The following is a 19,580-nucleotide window of genomic DNA, read 5'->3' on the forward strand; positions in this document are numbered from 1 at the left end:
ATTTCCCGGCATACCACTAAAATAAAATAGGTGCGCACCAATGGTGCGCACCAATGGTGTCCAGGTGTGCACCACTGGTGCAGCACCTCTAGAGCCCCCCTGTCGCAACTCCCCCCCCACCATCACCTTTGCTCCGGCGTATGCCAGAGCTCCCCTGACCCAGCCACTATGCCACCAGCTGCCACTCATTTTACAGCAGCAGTGATGTCGGCGGCAGGCTCTGGTATGTTCGGCACCTGAGTCCGCCGCGAACATGCCCCAGCCTGCCGCCGACGTCACTGCTGACAGGCGGGTAAGGCAGCGGCGGCAGGGAAGCTCCGGTGTACAAATAAACGCCGGAGCAGATGTGAGGTGGGTACTGGGGGGGGGGGTGGGAGTTTGCAACAGGGACAGGGGGGGGGGGGGCTTCCAACGTCCTGTGGTGTGTTTTGCTGGGGCAGGACAAACTTGCCCTAGTAGGTTTGTCCTGCCCCAGCAAAGCCCACCACTCAAGGGGTTAAGTCATTAAGTTCAACTTAATACTCTTCCAACCACAGTTTTCAATTTATTTTCCAATTAATTAATGCCTATCTGGACACACAGTATGGCATGAATTTTAAAACACTTTTTTTTATCTTTGTCACCTTTATATTCTTTTATGTCGCAGTTGTTCTGAAAAATATCTTAATTTATTATAATAAAAGTTCATTTTTAATTTCTAATATATGTGCGTCCACAATAAAATAACTATTTTTCATCTCTCGTTGTTCTATCATGCCATATACTCCTCCACAATTTATCCCCATGAAAAGTTGGATTGAGCTTGGGAAAGTGGTTACAGATTGTTGTTCAACAGACAGTGAATTGCTCAATCATCCATAAATACACATTGAGAGAAAATACATTTAAAATATATACAAATTAGTTGGTTCTCTCTAAACTACCGAAGATCTATAACACGAGGTCTAATTTGTGTTGGTTGCACTGTAATCCTATTGGTCCAATAATGCATGCTTTTGAGGCACGCGCCTATGGCTAACAGCAGGCATGTGCGGTGAGGTAAATGGCCACTGGCTAACAGATGCTGGGGGGCAGGTGGCACAACATGCTCACTTGTATGAAGGCCCTGCTTGACCCATAGTCAGATGAGGCTAGGTCTTTTTTTTATTTTCTTTTGTAACTGGGGGGGGGGGGGAGTGTGTGTGTGTGTGTGTGTGTGTGTAATGGTCAGTAGGTTGGGTTGGTGGAGGGGGTGAGGCTGTTGATGCTTTTGTAGTTGGAAGGCCCCAGAATGTAGGGGGCAGTGAAATGATGGGCGTAACCAATAATGTTGTGTCTAGGGACAGCATGATACCTAAAATTGCCCCCTGCCTCTCATTATGTTTCTTTTCCAACCTATTGAAAAACTCAGCGGACATTCCTTGATATAAAACAGTGAACTTTCCTATGTGGGCTGTTGTGTCGGAATATATTAAGAGTTTATTTAATGACATTGTCACAGACTTCCACAAAGCTTGGGAGAATTGCTCCTCTTTCCTCTTTCCATTCCCCCATTATCTTCCCTTTCTGTCCCAGAAGAGATGTATCATGACTCAATTTATAACTGTCATTTTATACACTGTGCTAGATAAATGAGAGAAGTTGATTGATTGGTTGTTATAGTTTATTGCTACACTTGAAGGTTTGATGTATCTCCTCCACAAACAAGCTAGGTAAACCTGGGTTCCAGGGTAATCCCCCTCCTCCTCTCCTTATCCCCTTTCTTATCCCCAATGTTCATATAGTATAAACTGGAATAAAACAACTTTGTTTTCAGTCTTTTTAGCTTTTGTAACCGTATAAGTTGGTCTTTGATGTATTGTGCCTGACGCAGAGCCAGAAGCAAGAGGGTTTATGGATGCATCTCGTGGATTTGAGCAAACTGCACCAAAGCCATCAAAAGAAATCAGTGAAGGCACATGTGAAGAATACTGTAGGTCATTTGCATATGTATGAAATGGATTTATTGGGCCACCCTTTCTGGGAAATGGACATTTGTAGGTGGCCACTGGGTAGCGACCATGCTAATGCACAGAAGTGTGGGCGTGTCAGCGGGAGCTGGCCTTTCCTCCCAATCTATCTATATGCCAACCACAGATTGGTATCTGAACTGGCCCAACAGCCCATCAATTGTCAAAAGTGCCATATCTCCAGCACAGCCATGACTATGGCTGTAATCAGAAAAGTGGGTTCTTACATTAGCATGAGTTAGTAGGGGGGTGGCTATGACCATGGGTACATCTGTCTCAGATTCAGAACCAATATATTATAAATGGAATACAGCTCGCTTATTGACACTGAAATTGTTAACAAGCATAAGATGACAGCGACATGCCAACTTCTACTGTAAATCACATAATTTGGAGGCTCCTACAGTATTATTAATCTCAATATCATTAATTTCAACTCACTTCCAGTCTATTCTGAACACCTCACAATATTGTTTACAAGGTAGTTGGATGACTAAGCTAAGTGACAGAAGTGTGCGACACAAACACTGGACTGATACTACACATTTTGCAACCCACCTGGACTAATTCTGTACACTTAGCAGCACCCCTGGACTAATACAGCACACTTAGCAGCACCCCAGTACTGATATGGCAACTTAGCTACACCTCTGGAAAGTGGATGATTTATGTGTAGATCTCCGGCGCTGCTTAGGGCTTCCCATCAAACAGCAGCAGTTTTGGTTACAGGGATAGTCAGTCCCTTATAGGTACAGTACAAAGAAAAAAACTGCGTTTTTGAGTAAAGATACATTTTCACACAACTTGTAATTAAAAATATAAGCATTTATTAACAACAGCTCATTTGCAGTGGATGGGGACCAGGTTTGTCCCAAGTTACGCTCACCAATACATGCATCAATTGGATGACCAACATGTGCTGGGAAGTGGACTCGGGGTGTGCCTGGTCCTCTATGGCCGTTACATCGACGATTTTTTTTTTTGGGGATGGGGATGAATTATCTGCCACCACATTTGTCACATCACTTAATAATAATACGTTTAGTTTCAAATTTACTTCTTCCTATCACTGCACACTGATGAACTTCCTGGATGTAACGTTGTAAATCAAAGATAAGCAAATATCTTGTCTCCAAGTTTTTTTTAAACCAGTTTCTAAACAAAAACAACAATACACGGTTGACACCAATATCTGGATTTTTTAAATGTCGAAAGGTGAATTGCACCAAGTCAGCATGTAGACAGGACAAAAACAATATCAGGAACGAATCCAATTATGAGTATAAAACGTTTTATCAACTGCTTTGTTTTTAAAAGGAAAGTCATGTATATTCACACTAATATGATGCTAATAATGAACAGCTGTAGCAATCAGCGGACATATTTGGCTGTAAGTATAAATACAGTGATCTGACTAAGCGAAAGACACCTTTGAAAAAGGTCTCTGGGGACCCCTCAGCGAAACACATCAGGCACCAGACACCCCATCCTCTTTCACCACCCATTGTGGATTACAAACCTGAACCAGAACCAGGACTTGTGCAGAATATACCGTGGGTCAGCAATTACCAGCAAAGGACTACTAGCAACTGTCACCACTCCATAGGATATCATCATTCTGCAATATCAAGGATGCAGGACTTATCCCATGAATCATGAGTGGTATACGAAACCGTCTTAGCCCATTTCAATTAATAGTCTGTTCCATGATATAAGTCCAATATAGGAACAGAGATCCATATTAAGAGGACAATTAGGGATGTCTATTCCCTCATCCCTAGTAGAAACTGTTCAGCGGTTAAATAATCACATGTAACTTCTTACAGTTAATGGAGCTATTTATAAGAATGAGACTTTATGACAGTTTTTAATGCTTGCAAATACTGTTTTTTATTTATATTGTTTATATTGTAGACAATTTGGTACAAGATAAACCACATCTGGTGTCTTCACAAGTTAGATTAGTCTGGAGGTGTCTTTTGTAGACAATATGTTTATCCCGCCATTTCAAAATGTTCACACTTCTTTCTTGGATCCTTACTGGGTATCAGATCATATTGACAGGTCGTTTTGTTAAAGGCGAACTTACACTTCATCTTGTCATAGTTTTTTGGTGTAAGATAACTAAATAAAATAAATAAACCAATAAAATTAGAGAAACATAAAATGTTATTCCTGTAGGGACTTTAAGTATACAGTACATACATTCCTTCTCTGTTCCATTACTGCAAATGTCACAAAGGTGAAATACTGTACCATTTTACCTCCACAATTAAATGTGTTATGTGATCAGGTGCTTGTCAGTACACCAATAGCATAAACATCCAAATAAGTGTGGACATACAGTATGTAGGCATATAGGGCAAAAGTAGTACGTGTATGTTCCAAGAAACCTCTGTTAAAAGAGGAAAAAATACAATTACTAAATTCAGAGGGGTAAATGTAATAGTGTCTGACATGAGGCCCTAGGCAAGATACCGGTTTGGGACCTTCCTCAAAAAATCTATAGTTTTTTTTTCTGATTGCAGGCAGCATTAATAAAGCCCATTGGCATGTGCACAGTCTAACAAGAACATCGGCATTGGGTACAAATCTGAATAAGGCTCTAGGTCTTTTGGAAGTAGGCTTAATACCTGTGTCACATTTAAAGTAAACTGACTCCCCACATACAATGGATGAAACCATTTTGTGTGACCAAAAGTTTTTTTATCTTATCAAATTACATCAAAGGGACTTTGGGAGTGTGGACAGATCCATGTGATGTCATGACATCATGTGGTAGTCACGCAATGCTCTTCTGGGAACCTTTTAAATGGCCAGTATCTCTTTATCCCTTGGGACCTGCTGGGCCCTAGGTAGGCTAATATGTTGCATTGTGGAATGTCCGCCTCTAAATTGCCGGAGGTCCAGGATTTCATCTAAGAATGGGCGTATAATGGCAATCAATTACAAGGCAAAACCAAAAACCAAACAGGTATTGCCACTTTAAAAAGATGGACATTCTCTGATGAAATCCCAGACCCTATTACATTTACACCAACATGCCCATCTCAGCTTTTCAGTATTCAACATGCATATCTCTAATACTGGATGTTCTTATTTTAAATTTCCTTTGCGAATAGGGGAAGAGGTTATTTACATGTGGGTTCACAAGTGGAATTGGCAGTGTGCTTTATTGAGTAATGGTTGGGGCATGTATAGAGCAGGAGTGTGATCTACAGTATAATGTGTTTTCAGGTATGAATATTGGAAGTTATGATATTTGTATTAAATCTTTAGAATGTTCATTCATGCTTGATGCTATTGCATTATACTGGACCTTTAGATACAAAAGGTTAAAGCCTATTAACCCCTTGAGTGCCAACATGTCTGTGAGAGATTTTCAGAATATCTGCTAAAAATGCCAGCATCACTCACATTTCTTATATAAATTCAAATAAAAATGTTGTGAAAAAGCGATTATATTTCCAATATAAGGTAAACATTACAGGTCATTATGATGAATAAAAAGGTTTGCTTGCCAATTTTTTACACCTATTTTGACAAATTCACTTGGCATTCAAAGGGTTAAATAGTTATTTATTTCTTTATAAGGGTTACCTTGTTCATAGCATGTACTACACAGAGTCCAAAAATGAATGAAAACATCCATAAAGTAATGAAAACACTCTATTCTCCTAAGTAGCACTCTCAAATCTGGGAACAGACATGAGAGTCAGCGAAAGAAGCACTTGGGTCTTCAACTAGATGAAGAGTACTAAAAGTTGTCAGAAATGCAGTTGGGTCTACTGTAGCTAAATCTACACATTGATTAAAGAAAATTCTTATAAGGTTTACTATCAATGGTAACACAAGGTCTAGTCCCGTTAGAGACAAAGACAAGGGCGCCTGGGAGTATGAGCTGATCTTCAAAGAAAGGCAGCTGCTCTGTTTAGGGGTAGTCCATCCCTAATAGTTCTACCATAGAAAAAAAAGAGATGCAAAAGAGAGCAGCGCCTTTTCACTACAATGATTGACACAATTTATATTGAAAGTGAAAAATATTTATGTAAAATCAAATAATACAATAATAAATACAATATATTAAAAACTGATTGAATTGCTCACTCCTGGGGATTGGGTTGCAAATATTGTGACTGGTATGGTAAATGGATGGAAATATTACCAGGGTGGTACGGTGCCCCCCTCAGGCCGCTGGAGGATGCACAATGGGACATGCAATGAAGGTGGGTGATCCAGGTGGGGGTATCCCAATGGTGTGGATGGGAAATAATCAGGGGGTATCCAATTGGTGGGGGGTAAATCAGGAAGCACCACAAGGTCGCAGTATATACCCACACTGGAGGCAATGGTAAAAGTACCCAAACGGTAGGGTAGGCTAAATGAAGCAAGTAATCCTGTCCAGGAGTTAGAAACAACTGACGCGTTTCATGGCGAGCGGACGCGTATACCTGTAAAGTTATGCGCGTCTGCTCGCCACGCTTTGGGCTCGGTGGCTCGCTGCGCTTGCCACACTTTATAAAATCAACTCCACGCCGACGTGGATAGTGGGGGTATGAAAAGGTCAGAGGACGCGTACCGCCGCCCCTCGCGGGCTCGCTGCACTTGCCATGCTTCGGGTTGGCGTCAAGAGTGGGGTGGCGTTAACAATGGGGGGCATTTCAACCATGAGGGGGGGGTGCAATTAAAATTGGGGGTGTTTTGGGGCTTTTTACATTGGAGTCAATGTAAAATTGGGTCTCAGGGACCATTTTACATTGATTCCAATGTAAAAATCGTGTCGATTGCGTAGATCGCATCGCATGTGATTTGGTTGCATGCGATGCGATCGACGCGACTTTTTCTGCCGCGATCAATGCAATCAAAATCGCGGGCGCCGTGCTAGGAAACAAGTACCCAAACAAGCAATACTGTATTTGTAAAAATTAAAACGGTTAGGAGACAAACATATGATAACTATAATTAGCATAAAATTAATTTGCAGTTTATAGGAAGGAAAAAGAGAAAAATATAGTACAAAAGTTGTATAAGCAATCTATTTACTTCCAGGTTAGGATAAAATGATCAATCACAGTCACATGATCGGCCGGAGGTTTTATACTAATGCACAGATGGATCCGTGCTCTTCTTTGCAGGGGATAGCAATGGCGACGCAATCCCCCACCACGCGCCATCTGTTTTTGCGAAAGGGGGCACGCGCGCACGAGATGCGCGCACGTCCCCTTCTGACGGGTTTCCCCAGGTGACCGCCGGCATGTTGGCGGTCACCCGGGGTCCCCACCGCCTCCCCGCACCCCCCTAAACCTGTCCGTCTCCCTGAAGCGGAGACGGACAGGTTTCCGTCCCCCCCAGCGCATGGACACTGAGACACGCGCGTCTCAGTCAGATGGTGAGCCAGGCTGCTGGCGGATCGCCAGCGGTGACATTCTGGCGATTCGCCAGCAAAGAAGAGCCCGGCCCCATCTGTATAAGATATACAACATATATGGCAGAAGGAATAGGCTGACCAATTTATATATAAGTATATTAGAAAGAAGGTATTTTTACCAGTAGTAATTGTGGATGCTTGCGTGGGAAGTTCCACTCGATGTGTGCTATCAACTCCGGTGGAACGCAAATGCGTTCCACCTCTATTTCCGCCTTTGATACTATTGTGCGGGCTTACAACAGTGTCTTCAGTTAGTGGTCCGCCGGAAGTAAATGGGCGGAAGTGACGTGACGGCTTCATAACCACCGGGGATAGCGTTATCTTTGACACTCGACTGTTTGAGTAGTTCTCCCGCTGGACATGATTTAGCGGAAGTGACGTTACGGACCTATGTGTGCAAAGGAAGGTATACCCCCTCAGATTGCGCACTTAGGTCCAGTTCCACAGATATTGTGGGAACCCTTTGAGCCGGCAGGGATGACATTTGTGGGGGACAGGTCATCAGTTAAAGATTCCCATAAGGGAACAGCGGTGTACAATATAGGTTCCTACTTGGGCTAATGAACATAAGATTATGCAAAGACATGTATATCAGATCTATAAATGGCTGCACTAAATCTAAATATACATTCAATATTATTTCATTTATTATAGAGAACATACAAACAGGTATAGAGGAGAATATAATAATTTTTTTATTCAGTATATGGAATAAGTGTCTATCTAAAACGGCACCCTCTGATGGTCAAAAATTATTATAATTATCAGTAAGTTGTAATGTGTACTGATCTGTGTCGCTCTGTAAAGTTATTATGGCAGAGAAATAAGTATAATACATGTGATACATGTTAACATGATAGATATTGGGACTGAATAAATAAATAAAAATACACACTAGGAAAAAATAATAATCATAATAATTTGGTATTGATATTAAATTAAATGAGTCCTATGTAGAACTAATTATCATATTCTCCCATATGTAACACTAAGGAATAATTCATAGGATCTTTGTCTCTAACGGGACTGGACCTTGTGTTTTTTTTGTTTCTTTAAGTCCACTGGTCGGCCGAGATGAGCTGTTTTTCTAACTACAATGAACGGTTAAACAGTAGACAAACATATATTTCCAGATGGGACCAGCACCCTGAAGGAAAAATAGATAAGAATGATGATGTATTAAAAGAGAATTTTGAGGAACTGGAGGACTTATTGAAGGAAGAGACCAAACAGTGGTTGGACAGTACAAATTTGCAAAAATACATCGATAAAAAAATGCTACCATGCGGTCTCTGACTCCATAAGCCCTCCATCTTCCAAAACGATGCAGACTATCAAGAGAAGTGGGATAATATCCTTCATAAATGTTATTTTACGCTGATGGAATTAGTTATTGAATATAGGATTAAAAGAGCAAAGGAATTAGAGAGAGAAATAGAGACCCTTAAATTAAAACTGGAACCCCATAACCAACTGAAGGAGTACAAAGAAAGAGATAGCAAGGTCATGGACAGATTAATGAAATTTGAACAAGTGATCATAGATAACAAATGTAAAAAATTCCATAGGGATTTGACCGATTACCAAACTGACAGTGTACGATCCTATCGTCTTAAAAATAGAAATAAGAATCATAGCTATAAAAATAGAACATTTGACAATAGAAAACAGACGGAAAAAACAGTTGACCTTAGATCAGATGAGATTATACCGAATAGGTATACAAGAACCTCAAATACCAAACCTTATAGTCAGGGCGACGCAACTTACCACCATTCAGGGGCAAGACCCAAGGAACAAAGATCTAGGAAAGACCTCAATACCGATTCTTTTTTAGGACCTCGCATATCGAGGGACCTAGACAGATATCCGAGGGAGGGAACCCCAAAAAGAGGTCGCCATTTAAGCGCCGAGGAAACAGGGGGGGTAAAAAGATTCAACGCAAGAGATTAACTCAGGGCCGCAACCTTATTCCACCAACCAATATTTTTAATATTTCCTCCAAAAAATTGAATAACGTTGAACTCCGATTGCTCAAAAAGGAACTTAAATTTTCACCCTCCTCTGAAGCCAACATTTATAATCGTTATATTCGAACATTGTGTAGACAGAAATATTTTGCTAACCAGAAATTACTAAATCCCACCGAATCAGCCACCCCCATCCTTCTAGATACAGGGGACCAGACTTCCCTAGATATTCTGGCAGAGTTATGGGAAGAAAATAACAGTAGTCCTAAAAAGATCTTTGACATTGATAAAACTAAGCTCAAATTGTGATCCGATTTGATCCAATTAAAGCAAAGGGAACTACTGTAGAGTCGTTCTACAAGACAACTCTGGACGATTTCAAAAATCTGTGTTCTTCTAACAAACTTTCCAAGACAAAGTCCAACAGCAATTTGAATAAGTGGGAACAAATTGTTTTGAAAAAACTTATAAAAGATGAAACAATCATCTTTAAAGAGGCAGATAATGGCAGGGGTCTCGTTATTCAGGACAGAACTGATTATGTAAATTAAGCCCTTCGCCAACTGTCTAATAACAAGTTTTATACTGTTTTAGCTTCTAATCCCACTCAGAAGTATACTGCTGAACTCAGATTGCTTTTGGACCAAGCCGTTAATAATCTTGTCATCACTAAGGAAGAATTAACATTTTTGTTTAACCCTCACCCCACGGCACCTATTTATTATCACCTCTCTAAAATTCACAAGGATCTCACTTCCCTGCTGGGTCGTCCTATTATTTCTGGTGTCCACTCCCTCACTTCTAATCTTTCACAATTTGTTGATTTTTATTTACAACCACGTGTTTCCACTTTAAGTTCCCACATTAAAGACACTACGCACTTCCTCAATTTACTAAAGAATATTGAATGGACGGAGTCTTATTCATTTCTTACTCTGGACGTGTAAAGCTTATACTCAAATATTCCGCATGATTTGGGCATCCAGAGTATCCAAAAAAGATTAATATCTGATGGTGATCATCCTGTGGAAATGCGTCAATTCCTCAAGGATTCTATCACTTTCATTTTAAAGCACAATTACTTTCTATTTTTGGACACTTTTTATTTACAGGTGATGGGTACGGCCATGGGGACCAGATTCGAGCCGAGTTATGCCAACCTTTATATGGGTGAGGTAGAAGACCAATTAATTTGGGGATCCCCATACGGCGTGAATCTGGTCCTCTATGGCCGTTACATTGATGATTTGTTTATTATTTGGGATGGGGACATCACTTCTATACACTCTTTTGTTTCTCACCTTAATTCTAATTCTTATCATTTAACCTTCACTTCCACATCTCACACGCACACTATTAATTTTCTAGATATCACAGTGGAAGTTATTGATGGTAAGATTCAAACCTCTAACTATCGAATATTGGTTAATACCAATTCATACCTCAACTTTGACAGTGCCCATCACCCTACGTGGATCAAAAATATCCCGAAGGGTCAACTTCTCCGTCTTAGGCGGCACTGCTCCAGCCAGGACTTATTTGACTCACAGGCTGAAGAAATGATAGGGGCCTTTCAAAGCTGTGGATACCCAGAGGGACTCATTAACGAAGCTTTTAACATCACACGTGAATTGGACAGAGAAACTCTCTTGTGCACTAATACTACAAATAAAAACAGAAATACTAATAGTAATAAAGGACACAATATTGAAACACCACAGCTAGCTTTTATTTCCACATTCAACAGCCAATAACGGGATATACAAAAAATTATTAGAAAAAATTATTGTATTTTACAACAGGATAAAGTACTCAAAGACTTATTACCTACGGAACCACCGTTCATCTTCCGCAAAAATAAATAGTTAAAGAATTTGTTGGCCCCCAGCTTTTTGAAAGCTGGTCCCAATGTCGGATCTACCTCTGAAACCACAGTGGGATGGCTCTCTAAGAAACCAGAGGGCTGTTTCAAATGTGGTAAAAATAAATGTCTTACCTGTAGTTATATCTCTAACAGACTTACTACTATCCAAATGGAGAATGAATCTGTCAAGGTTCGTGGGTTCATAAATTGTGATACCACATATGTAATATATATGCTCTCTTGCAGTTGCAATCTTAGATACGTGGGTAGAACAACCAGACCACTAAGAACACGGTTCTTAGAACACAGAAGAAATGTTCTAAAAGGCTTCCAACTGCACAGAGCTTCAAGACACTTCGCGGAGAACCATAATAGCGATCCCAAACACTTACAACTGACTGGTCTAGAATCAATACCTCCCACAAAACGAGGTGGAGATAGATTCCAGACCCTGTGCAAACAGGAAATATATTGGACCTTTAAATTTGATTGTTTATTCCCCAAAGGTCTTAATGAGGCTATGGAACTTAATATAGTACTTTGAAACATATACATCCTGTTTAGCCTCAATAGTCCCTCGAGAAGATCCTATGAATTATTCCTTAGTGTTATATATGGGAGAATATGATAATTCTACATACTGTAGGACTCATTTAATTTAATATCAATACCTAATTATTATGATTATTATTTTTTCCTAGTGTGTATTTTTATTTATTTATTCAGTCCCAATATCTATCATGTTAACATGTATCACATGTATTATACTTATTTCTCTGCTATTATTATTATTATTATAATTTTATTTATAAGGCGCTACAAGTGTTTCGCAGCGCCGTACAAAGGAACAATACAGGGAGACAAAACTTGGCATAACATTGAATAAATAACAAAAATACAGTACAAATACAGAGCGACACAGATCAGTACACATTACAACTTACTGATAATTATAATAATTTTTGACCATCAGAGGGCGCCGTTTTAGATAGACACTTATTCCATATACTGAATAGGAAAATTATTATATTCTCCTCTATACCTGTTTGTATGTTCTCTATAATAAATGAAATAATATTGAATGTATATTTAGATTAAGTGCAGCCATTAATAGATCTGATATACATGTCCTTGCATAATCTTATGTTCATTAGCCTAAGTAGGAACCTATATTGTACACCGCTGTTCCCTTATAGTATGGGAATCTTTAACTGATGATCTGTCCCCCACAAATGTCATCCCCGCCGGCTCAAAGGGTTCCCACAATATCTGTGGAACCGGACGTACGTGCGCAATCTGAGGGGGAATACTTTTGGGAGCGTGGACTTTTGGTTTTTCCCGGGATCAATCCCGCTCAGCTTCAAGTCTGTTTGAGAACTTTGATAATATCTCGGTTCTCCACCATAAACGGTACTATGCCAAGTGGTTCCACTTGCCTTTTTATTTGTTTATATCTGTATGTTCAATAAAAGGTTTTACACTATACCCCCAATCATTTCTCATTTTGGGTCACCACGATCACCTACTGAGGCTTTAAGGGACGCAGGGATTTACAACTACTTTCATCAGTGTGACAGCTACCCTTGGGACCTGTTTTTGAGCTTTCTAGATTCGGAGAAGAGGAACCCCCTCACCCCATAAGGGGCATACGGTATTTTATGAAACAGCCTTCACTAGTTTTGGAGAAGAGGATCGCCCCTTGACTTTTAGGGACGTATTGTTCGGCGCCAGTGGAGGAGATTTTGATACTCTCCCTTTCTGTCATGTCACTTCCGCCCATTTACTTCCGGCAGACCACTAACTGAAGACACTGTTGAAAGCCTGCACAATAGTATCAAAGGCGGAAATAGAGGTGGAACGCATATTTGGTCTGACTATTCAGAGGACCTAAAGGAATTTATTATAGGGGGAATTAGGTTTATTCTTCGGAATAATTATTTCTTTTTTAACGGCCACTATTACGTACAGAAGGTCGGTACAGCTATGGGCACCAGGTTCGCACTCAGCTATGCCAACCTCTTCATGTCATATTGGGAGTCACAAACCATATGGCATGGGGGGGAGCTGGGGGCGGGCCTGGTGCTCTGGCATCGTTACATTGACGACGTGTTGTTTATTTGGAACAAGGGCCCTGAAAAGTTGTAGTCTTTCTGTAATTCACTAAATTTAAATGACAGGAATATAAAATTAACTTTTTCAAAAAGTAAAGAGGAACTCCATTTTCTTGATTTATGTCTATACATCAAAGAGGGGACTCTAAATACTAAAGTTTTTCGAAAAGCTACGGATTCAAATAGCTTCATTGATAAAACAAGCCAACACCATGGGAACTGGCTCGATGGAATCCCATATGGACAGTTCCTCAGGGTCAGGAGGAACTGTACGGAACAAAACGTTTATCAGGAACAATCCCTTGAAATGGGAACACGATTCCTGGAAAAGGGTTATCCACAAAACCTAATTGAAAAAGCAAAAGAAAGGGTTGATAACACAACTAGAGAATCCCTGATATATCAGGACAAAAAATCCAGGACCACTGATGAGGGAACACAATGGTCGTTCATTAGCCAATACCATTGTCAATACAGGGAGGTGGAAAATGTTTTTAGAAAAAATTGGAAAATTCTGTTAAAGGACCCCATTATAGGTCCACAACTCCCCCCTGCCCTTCGTTTCATATATAGACGTTCAAGAACCATCAAAGATACTGTGGTCAGAAGTGCCCTGGATGTTCCTAAAAGGAGTAGCATTCGTAGCCAAGGCTTTCACCATTGTGGCTTATGCCAAATGTGCAGGTCAACTAAAGGCACAAGCAAAATTAAGGAATTCCAAGTAAAAGGATTTAAATATCCTATAAAAGACTTCCTAACATGCAATACGAGAAATGTAGTGTATGCTATCGAATGCAAGTGTGGTCTGGTGTATGTAGGAAAAACCACTAGAAGTCTAAAGACCAGATTAGCCGAACATGTCTATAATATAAAAAAAGGTTTAGACAGTCATACACTACCAGCCCATTTTAAGAAAAGTCACCATTCGGACCCTTGTCAAATTAGAACATTTTGGGTATCCAACAGATAAACCCCAATTGGCGTTGCAATGATGTTGAAGTTCACCTTGCTAAGGCAGAAATGCAATGGATATACAAACTTAAGACTTTGGTCCCAACAGGCCTGAATTGTGACTTCGAACTTAAATGGTTTCTTTGATTTTTCCTTATACTGCACATTGTCACTTTAAATTTTAAATGGATAGTGCTTTTTAACCTTTTAATCACTTAAAATGTATATGAATTTCTGTATAATTAATTAATTAATTTTTTATATAAAGAATTTTCTATATTTATAAACCTGATACGCTGTTTTTCTATTCCTTATCGCTTTTTTTGGGTATTATGAACATTTGAAATTATGGACATTCTCCCAAACATGGCCGTGCGGCTCAAGATACAGGAAAAAGTATGCATGGAGTTTTGGAACGCAAATAAGGAAGTAGATGTGAAACGCACAAGCGGCAGAATGAATAAGACCACTTCCGGCCTTCACGGACATTGCGATACGTCATATCCGGAAGACGTAGCCGGAAAGAACACCTGTTGGGGATTTCTAAATCATGTACGGGGATAAAAGAGCCGCCCCGGTCGATAATGACAACACGCTTCTGAGGAAGGGCTCCATTAGCCCGAAAGCGCGCTCAAGCTTATAGTTATCACCGAACGGACCGGACCTGTGGGAGCCGCATCATCTCTGTGGGGAACCATTTGTACATTTGTGGCTGGACCGGCCGGACACCGTTCTACCCAGGATTGGGTGATATGTTTTTATTTGTTTTATCTTATGTGAGTGCACCATTAAACTTTGTTATTCTTTCATAACAAACAGTATTGCACTATCGAGTTCTTCCGTTAGTCCTATAGGTAAAAAACCTGAGGAGGAGAACACAATTCAGATGTGGCCCAAAGACTGGTGATATGCGCATATATGACCCACTTTTGTGAGTGTGCTACTTAATTCAAAATCATCCAGAAATTGTATGACATTACCACACTATGGTCTTTTTTTGTTGCTCTTGTCTTTTGAGTCTTTAGATTATTTATCCATCCGCCTGGACTTATACAATACCTACTTTGTGTAAGTTAATTTTCATCTCGCCAGTGGGTGTTTCACCAAAAACTTTGTTATTTCTGTATATGCTTTAAAGCTTTTTGTGGTGGAAGCTTTCTTGGTGTCACCCTGGGCAGAGTTGTTTGCGCTGTGGAGATCAGATATATTTTTCTACCATTTACCATACCAGTCACAATATTTGCAACCCAATTCCCAATCAATTTTTAATATATTGTATGTATTATTGTATTATTTGTTTTTACATATATATTTTTCACTTTCAATATAAATTGTGTCAATCATTGTAGTGAAAAGGCGCTGCTCTCTTTTGCATCTCTTTTTTTTTTACTATCAATTGTACCTCAAAATGACAGAGACCAAAATGTATACTTCTGATTCCCCCTTATGCTATAGAAATTAAGTTTTTACACATCTGGTAGACGTGACCAAAAATCTTCTTTTTCCAGGATAAAGGGGGTTATTCGGGTTTATTCCTTCTGGCAAATTCCTTCTTAGATGGACAAAACCATGTGCACTGCAGGGGGGCAGATGTAAAATGTGCAGAGAGAATTAGATTTGGGTGAGTCATTTTCTGTGAAAATACTTACTGCTTTATATTTACACTGCAATATAGATCTCACTTTGAATTAAAACCCCACCCAAATCTAACTCTCTGCAAAAGTAGCATCTACCCACCTGCAGTGCACATGGTTTTGTCCATCTACGAAGGAATTTGACAGAAGGACTAAACCAGAATAACCCCCAAAGTTAGGTTCCTTATTTCCTTACATGTTCCATAGGATTCAATTAGTAATGACTATTGCCTAGATGAAAAATCAGCACTTTTCTTCATTTTTTTTAGTATGAAATGGCAAGAAACATGTGAATCGGTGTTCCATGTGTTTTTGACACCTTCCAGGCGAAATTGAAATGTTGTCTATTTTTTGTATTAATGGTAGAATTAAAGAGAATAGTATTGAGTGCGCACAAGTGATTGGAGTGCAGCTTAAGGGGGGTATTCAATCTTCGGGTCACGGCAGACGAGCTTGCTCGCCCGCCGTGACCCAGTCCTGTTCTCGGTCAGCTCGACCGAGAACATGCAGGCGGGATTCAATGTCCTGCCTGCAGCGGGACGAGAAGGGGGCGTGGCCGCGAGTTGCAGCCGGGAAGTGACGAGCTGCAGCCGGCAGCTCGTCACTTCCCGGCTGTTCTCGGCAGAACGAGCCCGACAGCTAGAGATGTCGGGCTCGTTCTGCCAGGAAACCCTGTTCAATGCTGTCGGGGAAGACAGCATTGAATAGGGCCCGTCGAGCATCTCCCCCAAGGGAGATGCTCGACGGAGATTGAATATCCCCCTTAGACTCAGTACATAAAGGGGGTTATTCTAGTTCACTCTTTCTGACAAAATCCTTCTTAGATGGACAAAACCATGTGCACTGCAGGTGGGGCAGATTTAACATGTGCAGAGAGAGTTAGATTTGGGTGGGGTTTTACCAGTGTTGCAAGTAAGGGGGTACGGTGTGGTACGGAGTACCTGTAAGAAATATGTTGCAGGTACGCAGTACCACTTACCCCTGATCCACTGTCATTTCTATTTTCATTTTAAGTCTAAATATAATGCATCCGCAGCCCGCCCACCCAGCGTTATGATTGGTGCTGTATGCAGCTACCGGCTACTGCTGATTTAGCCTGTCACACTGACAGGCATCAGCAGCGCAGACAGCATGAAGAGCAGGCTCCACTATTGTAAGCACAAGCTGCCTGGCTCTCCCCCAAGCAAGAGCCAACCCACCCCCAGTCATTCCCAGTTTCTCATTCCCGGTCTCCTGTGTCCACGCCTCTATTGTCATTTAGTCACTCCTCTAGCTTTGTGTGACCACGCCCCCTGATGACACATGACCATGCCCATTTTTGGTGGAGGCTATCAGTACCACCAAGAAAAAAATTCTACTTGCACCACTGGGTTTTACTCCAAAGTGAGATCTATATTGCAGTGTAAAAATAAAGCAGCCAGTATTTACCCTGCACATAAACAAAATAACTCACCCAAATCTAATTCTCTCTGCACATTTTACATCTGCCCCCCTGCAGTGCATATGGTTTTGTCCATCTAAGAAGGATTGTGTCAGAAAGAGTGAACTAGAATAACCCCCAAAGTGACATCCAACCACTTCAAAAATACATAGAGTCAAGGAAAACAAGTACAAAGTCAGTAAAGCGCTCCCCAAACACACCATGTGAAGAATACAATAAAAAATACTGTCCCTTTTTAGGAGATTTTCAGCTCTCAAAGCGGCGTGTAAATACTGTAAAAAAAGCCTTGGCTTTATGCAGACCAGGGGCGGATTGGCCATTAAAGTCACCGGGAGGTTTCCCGGGAGGCCGGCCGCCCCTGAGGCCGAAAGCTGTACTGCAGGTGACGTCATGCCCCTCTTCCTGCTTCAAGCATATGCACAGCGTGAGCAGGAGGCGGCCAGCCGGATCGAACACCAGCAGCAGCTCATCAGGTAGTGGAGCTGCTGCTGGGAATACAGCGGGGATGCCACAGGGGATTGAGCAAAGTTTCAAAGGAGCCCCCCCTCCCCTCTCCCCCCATGACACACAAGACCCCCTTGCCTTGCCCCCTGCTGCTGCTGCACTCTGTGGCTGCCGCTGTCTGTCACAGTACAGGCAGCGACGCCAGCAGCATCAAGCAGAGCAGACAGCAGAGGCTGAGCTGAGAGCTAATTCCCAGCTCCCAAGTTCAACTTCCAACCCCCCACACCTACAGTGTCACAGTCAGTCAGCAAAGACGGGACAGGGGGCGGAGCTACGAGGGGCGCGAGTGGGCGGGGCTACATGGACGAGGGGGCGGAGCTACAGGGGAGAACACCAGCAGTTCTGATGAAAGGAGAGGTTGAGCTGCCTGGAGCCTGCCACACAGATTGCAAGGTAAAAAAAGTTTGTGAGAGTGTACTGTCATAATAGTGTGGGCATTATGTCCAGAAGAAGCCATTCTCATTGTACCTGTCCCCAGCGTGCCAATCGCCGCGGTGCGCTGAGGATTCTGACATGTGTACGTCTCCAATGCCCGCCCCATTCCCGGCAATGGACATGCGAGTGTCCGAGACACTGGCGTGTCCATGTATGCTGGTGGGCCACCTGCTTTTTTGGAGCATCTGGCGTGCCAGAAGCAACATTGAGGCTGGCTCCATCTGTAAAAACGGCGTAGTACTGTCGGCAACTGGTGTGGGCACTACATACAGATGGAGCCGGCGTCCATCTGACTGAGACGCGCGTGCAGTTTCCGGGCGGCGGGGCGACGGGAACCCTGTCCGTCTCCGCTTCAGGGAGACGGACAGGGTTAGGGGGGGTGCGGGGAGGCGGTGGGGACCCCGGGTGACCGCCGACAAGCCGTCGGGGACCAGGGGGAAGCCGTCGGAAAGGGACACACGCGCATCTCATGCGCGCGTGTCCCCTTTCGCATATACAGATGGCGGGTGGCAGGGGATGGCGGCTGGCGTCGCCATCGCCATCCCCTGCAAAGAAGAGACCCGCTCCATCTGTATAGGCAGCACTACTACTGTCAGCAACTGGTGTGGGCACTACATATAGGCAGCACTACTACTGTCAGCAGCTGGTGTGGGAGTTAGGTATAAGAAGCGCTACTACTGTCTGCATCTGGTGTGGTTGTTACGCATCACTACTTCTATCGGCAACTGGTGTGGGCATAACATATAGGCAGCGCTACTACTGTCAGCAACTGGTGTGGGAATAACATATAGGCAGCGCTACTACTGTTGGCATTACGTATAGGCAGCACTACTACTGTCAGCAACTGGTGTGGGCATTAGGCGTTCGGAGTTTACCGCCTGCCTCGTATCCAGGCACATGGGCAAAACTTCATCACCCTGGGTCAGGATTCTCGCTAGATCCGGATCTCTATATAAGTCCCGGCACCAGTGCCATTCTTCATTCGGCATATGAAAGTCAGACAACATGGATGTGTCCATGGCTGTCTGCAAGGAGGGTAAAACTATGGGGGACAAAGTAACTGTAATGGGGAACAAACAGCTGTCTTGCCCAGTGTCCCATATCAGTCCAGCTGTGCTACCCAGTGTCCCGTATCAGTCCAGGGGTGCTGCCCAGTGTCCCCATTTTTTTTAATTTAAATAAAAAAGGTGTTGTTTTTTTTCACCTGCAAGGGGTGTTAAGTGTCCCATATTAGTCCAGCTGTGCTGTCTAGTT

At 42.1% G+C, this 19,580-nt stretch overlaps 1 protein-coding gene across 1 annotated transcript in view; it reads right to left on the minus strand.

Annotated features, from left to right (window-relative positions):
• Positions 1-3,852: 3,852 nt before the first annotated feature.
• LOC146008972 (beta-microseminoprotein-like) overlaps positions 3,853-19,580 on the minus strand; it is a 37,906-nt gene continuing 22,178 nt past the window's right edge. The window contains exon 4 of the mRNA XM_083148853.1: positions 3,853-4,112. Coding sequence (XP_083004979.1) covers positions 3,983-4,112 — 130 coding nt within the window. The 3' untranslated portion in view covers positions 3,853-3,982. The remainder of the gene's footprint in view (positions 4,113-19,580) is intronic.

Source organism: Crinia signifera, chromosome 6 (genome assembly GCF_055691185.1).
Source record: "Crinia signifera chromosome 6, ASM5569118v1, whole genome shotgun sequence".
In the NCBI taxonomy this organism is placed as follows: domain Eukaryota; kingdom Metazoa; phylum Chordata; class Amphibia; order Anura; family Myobatrachidae; genus Crinia; species Crinia signifera.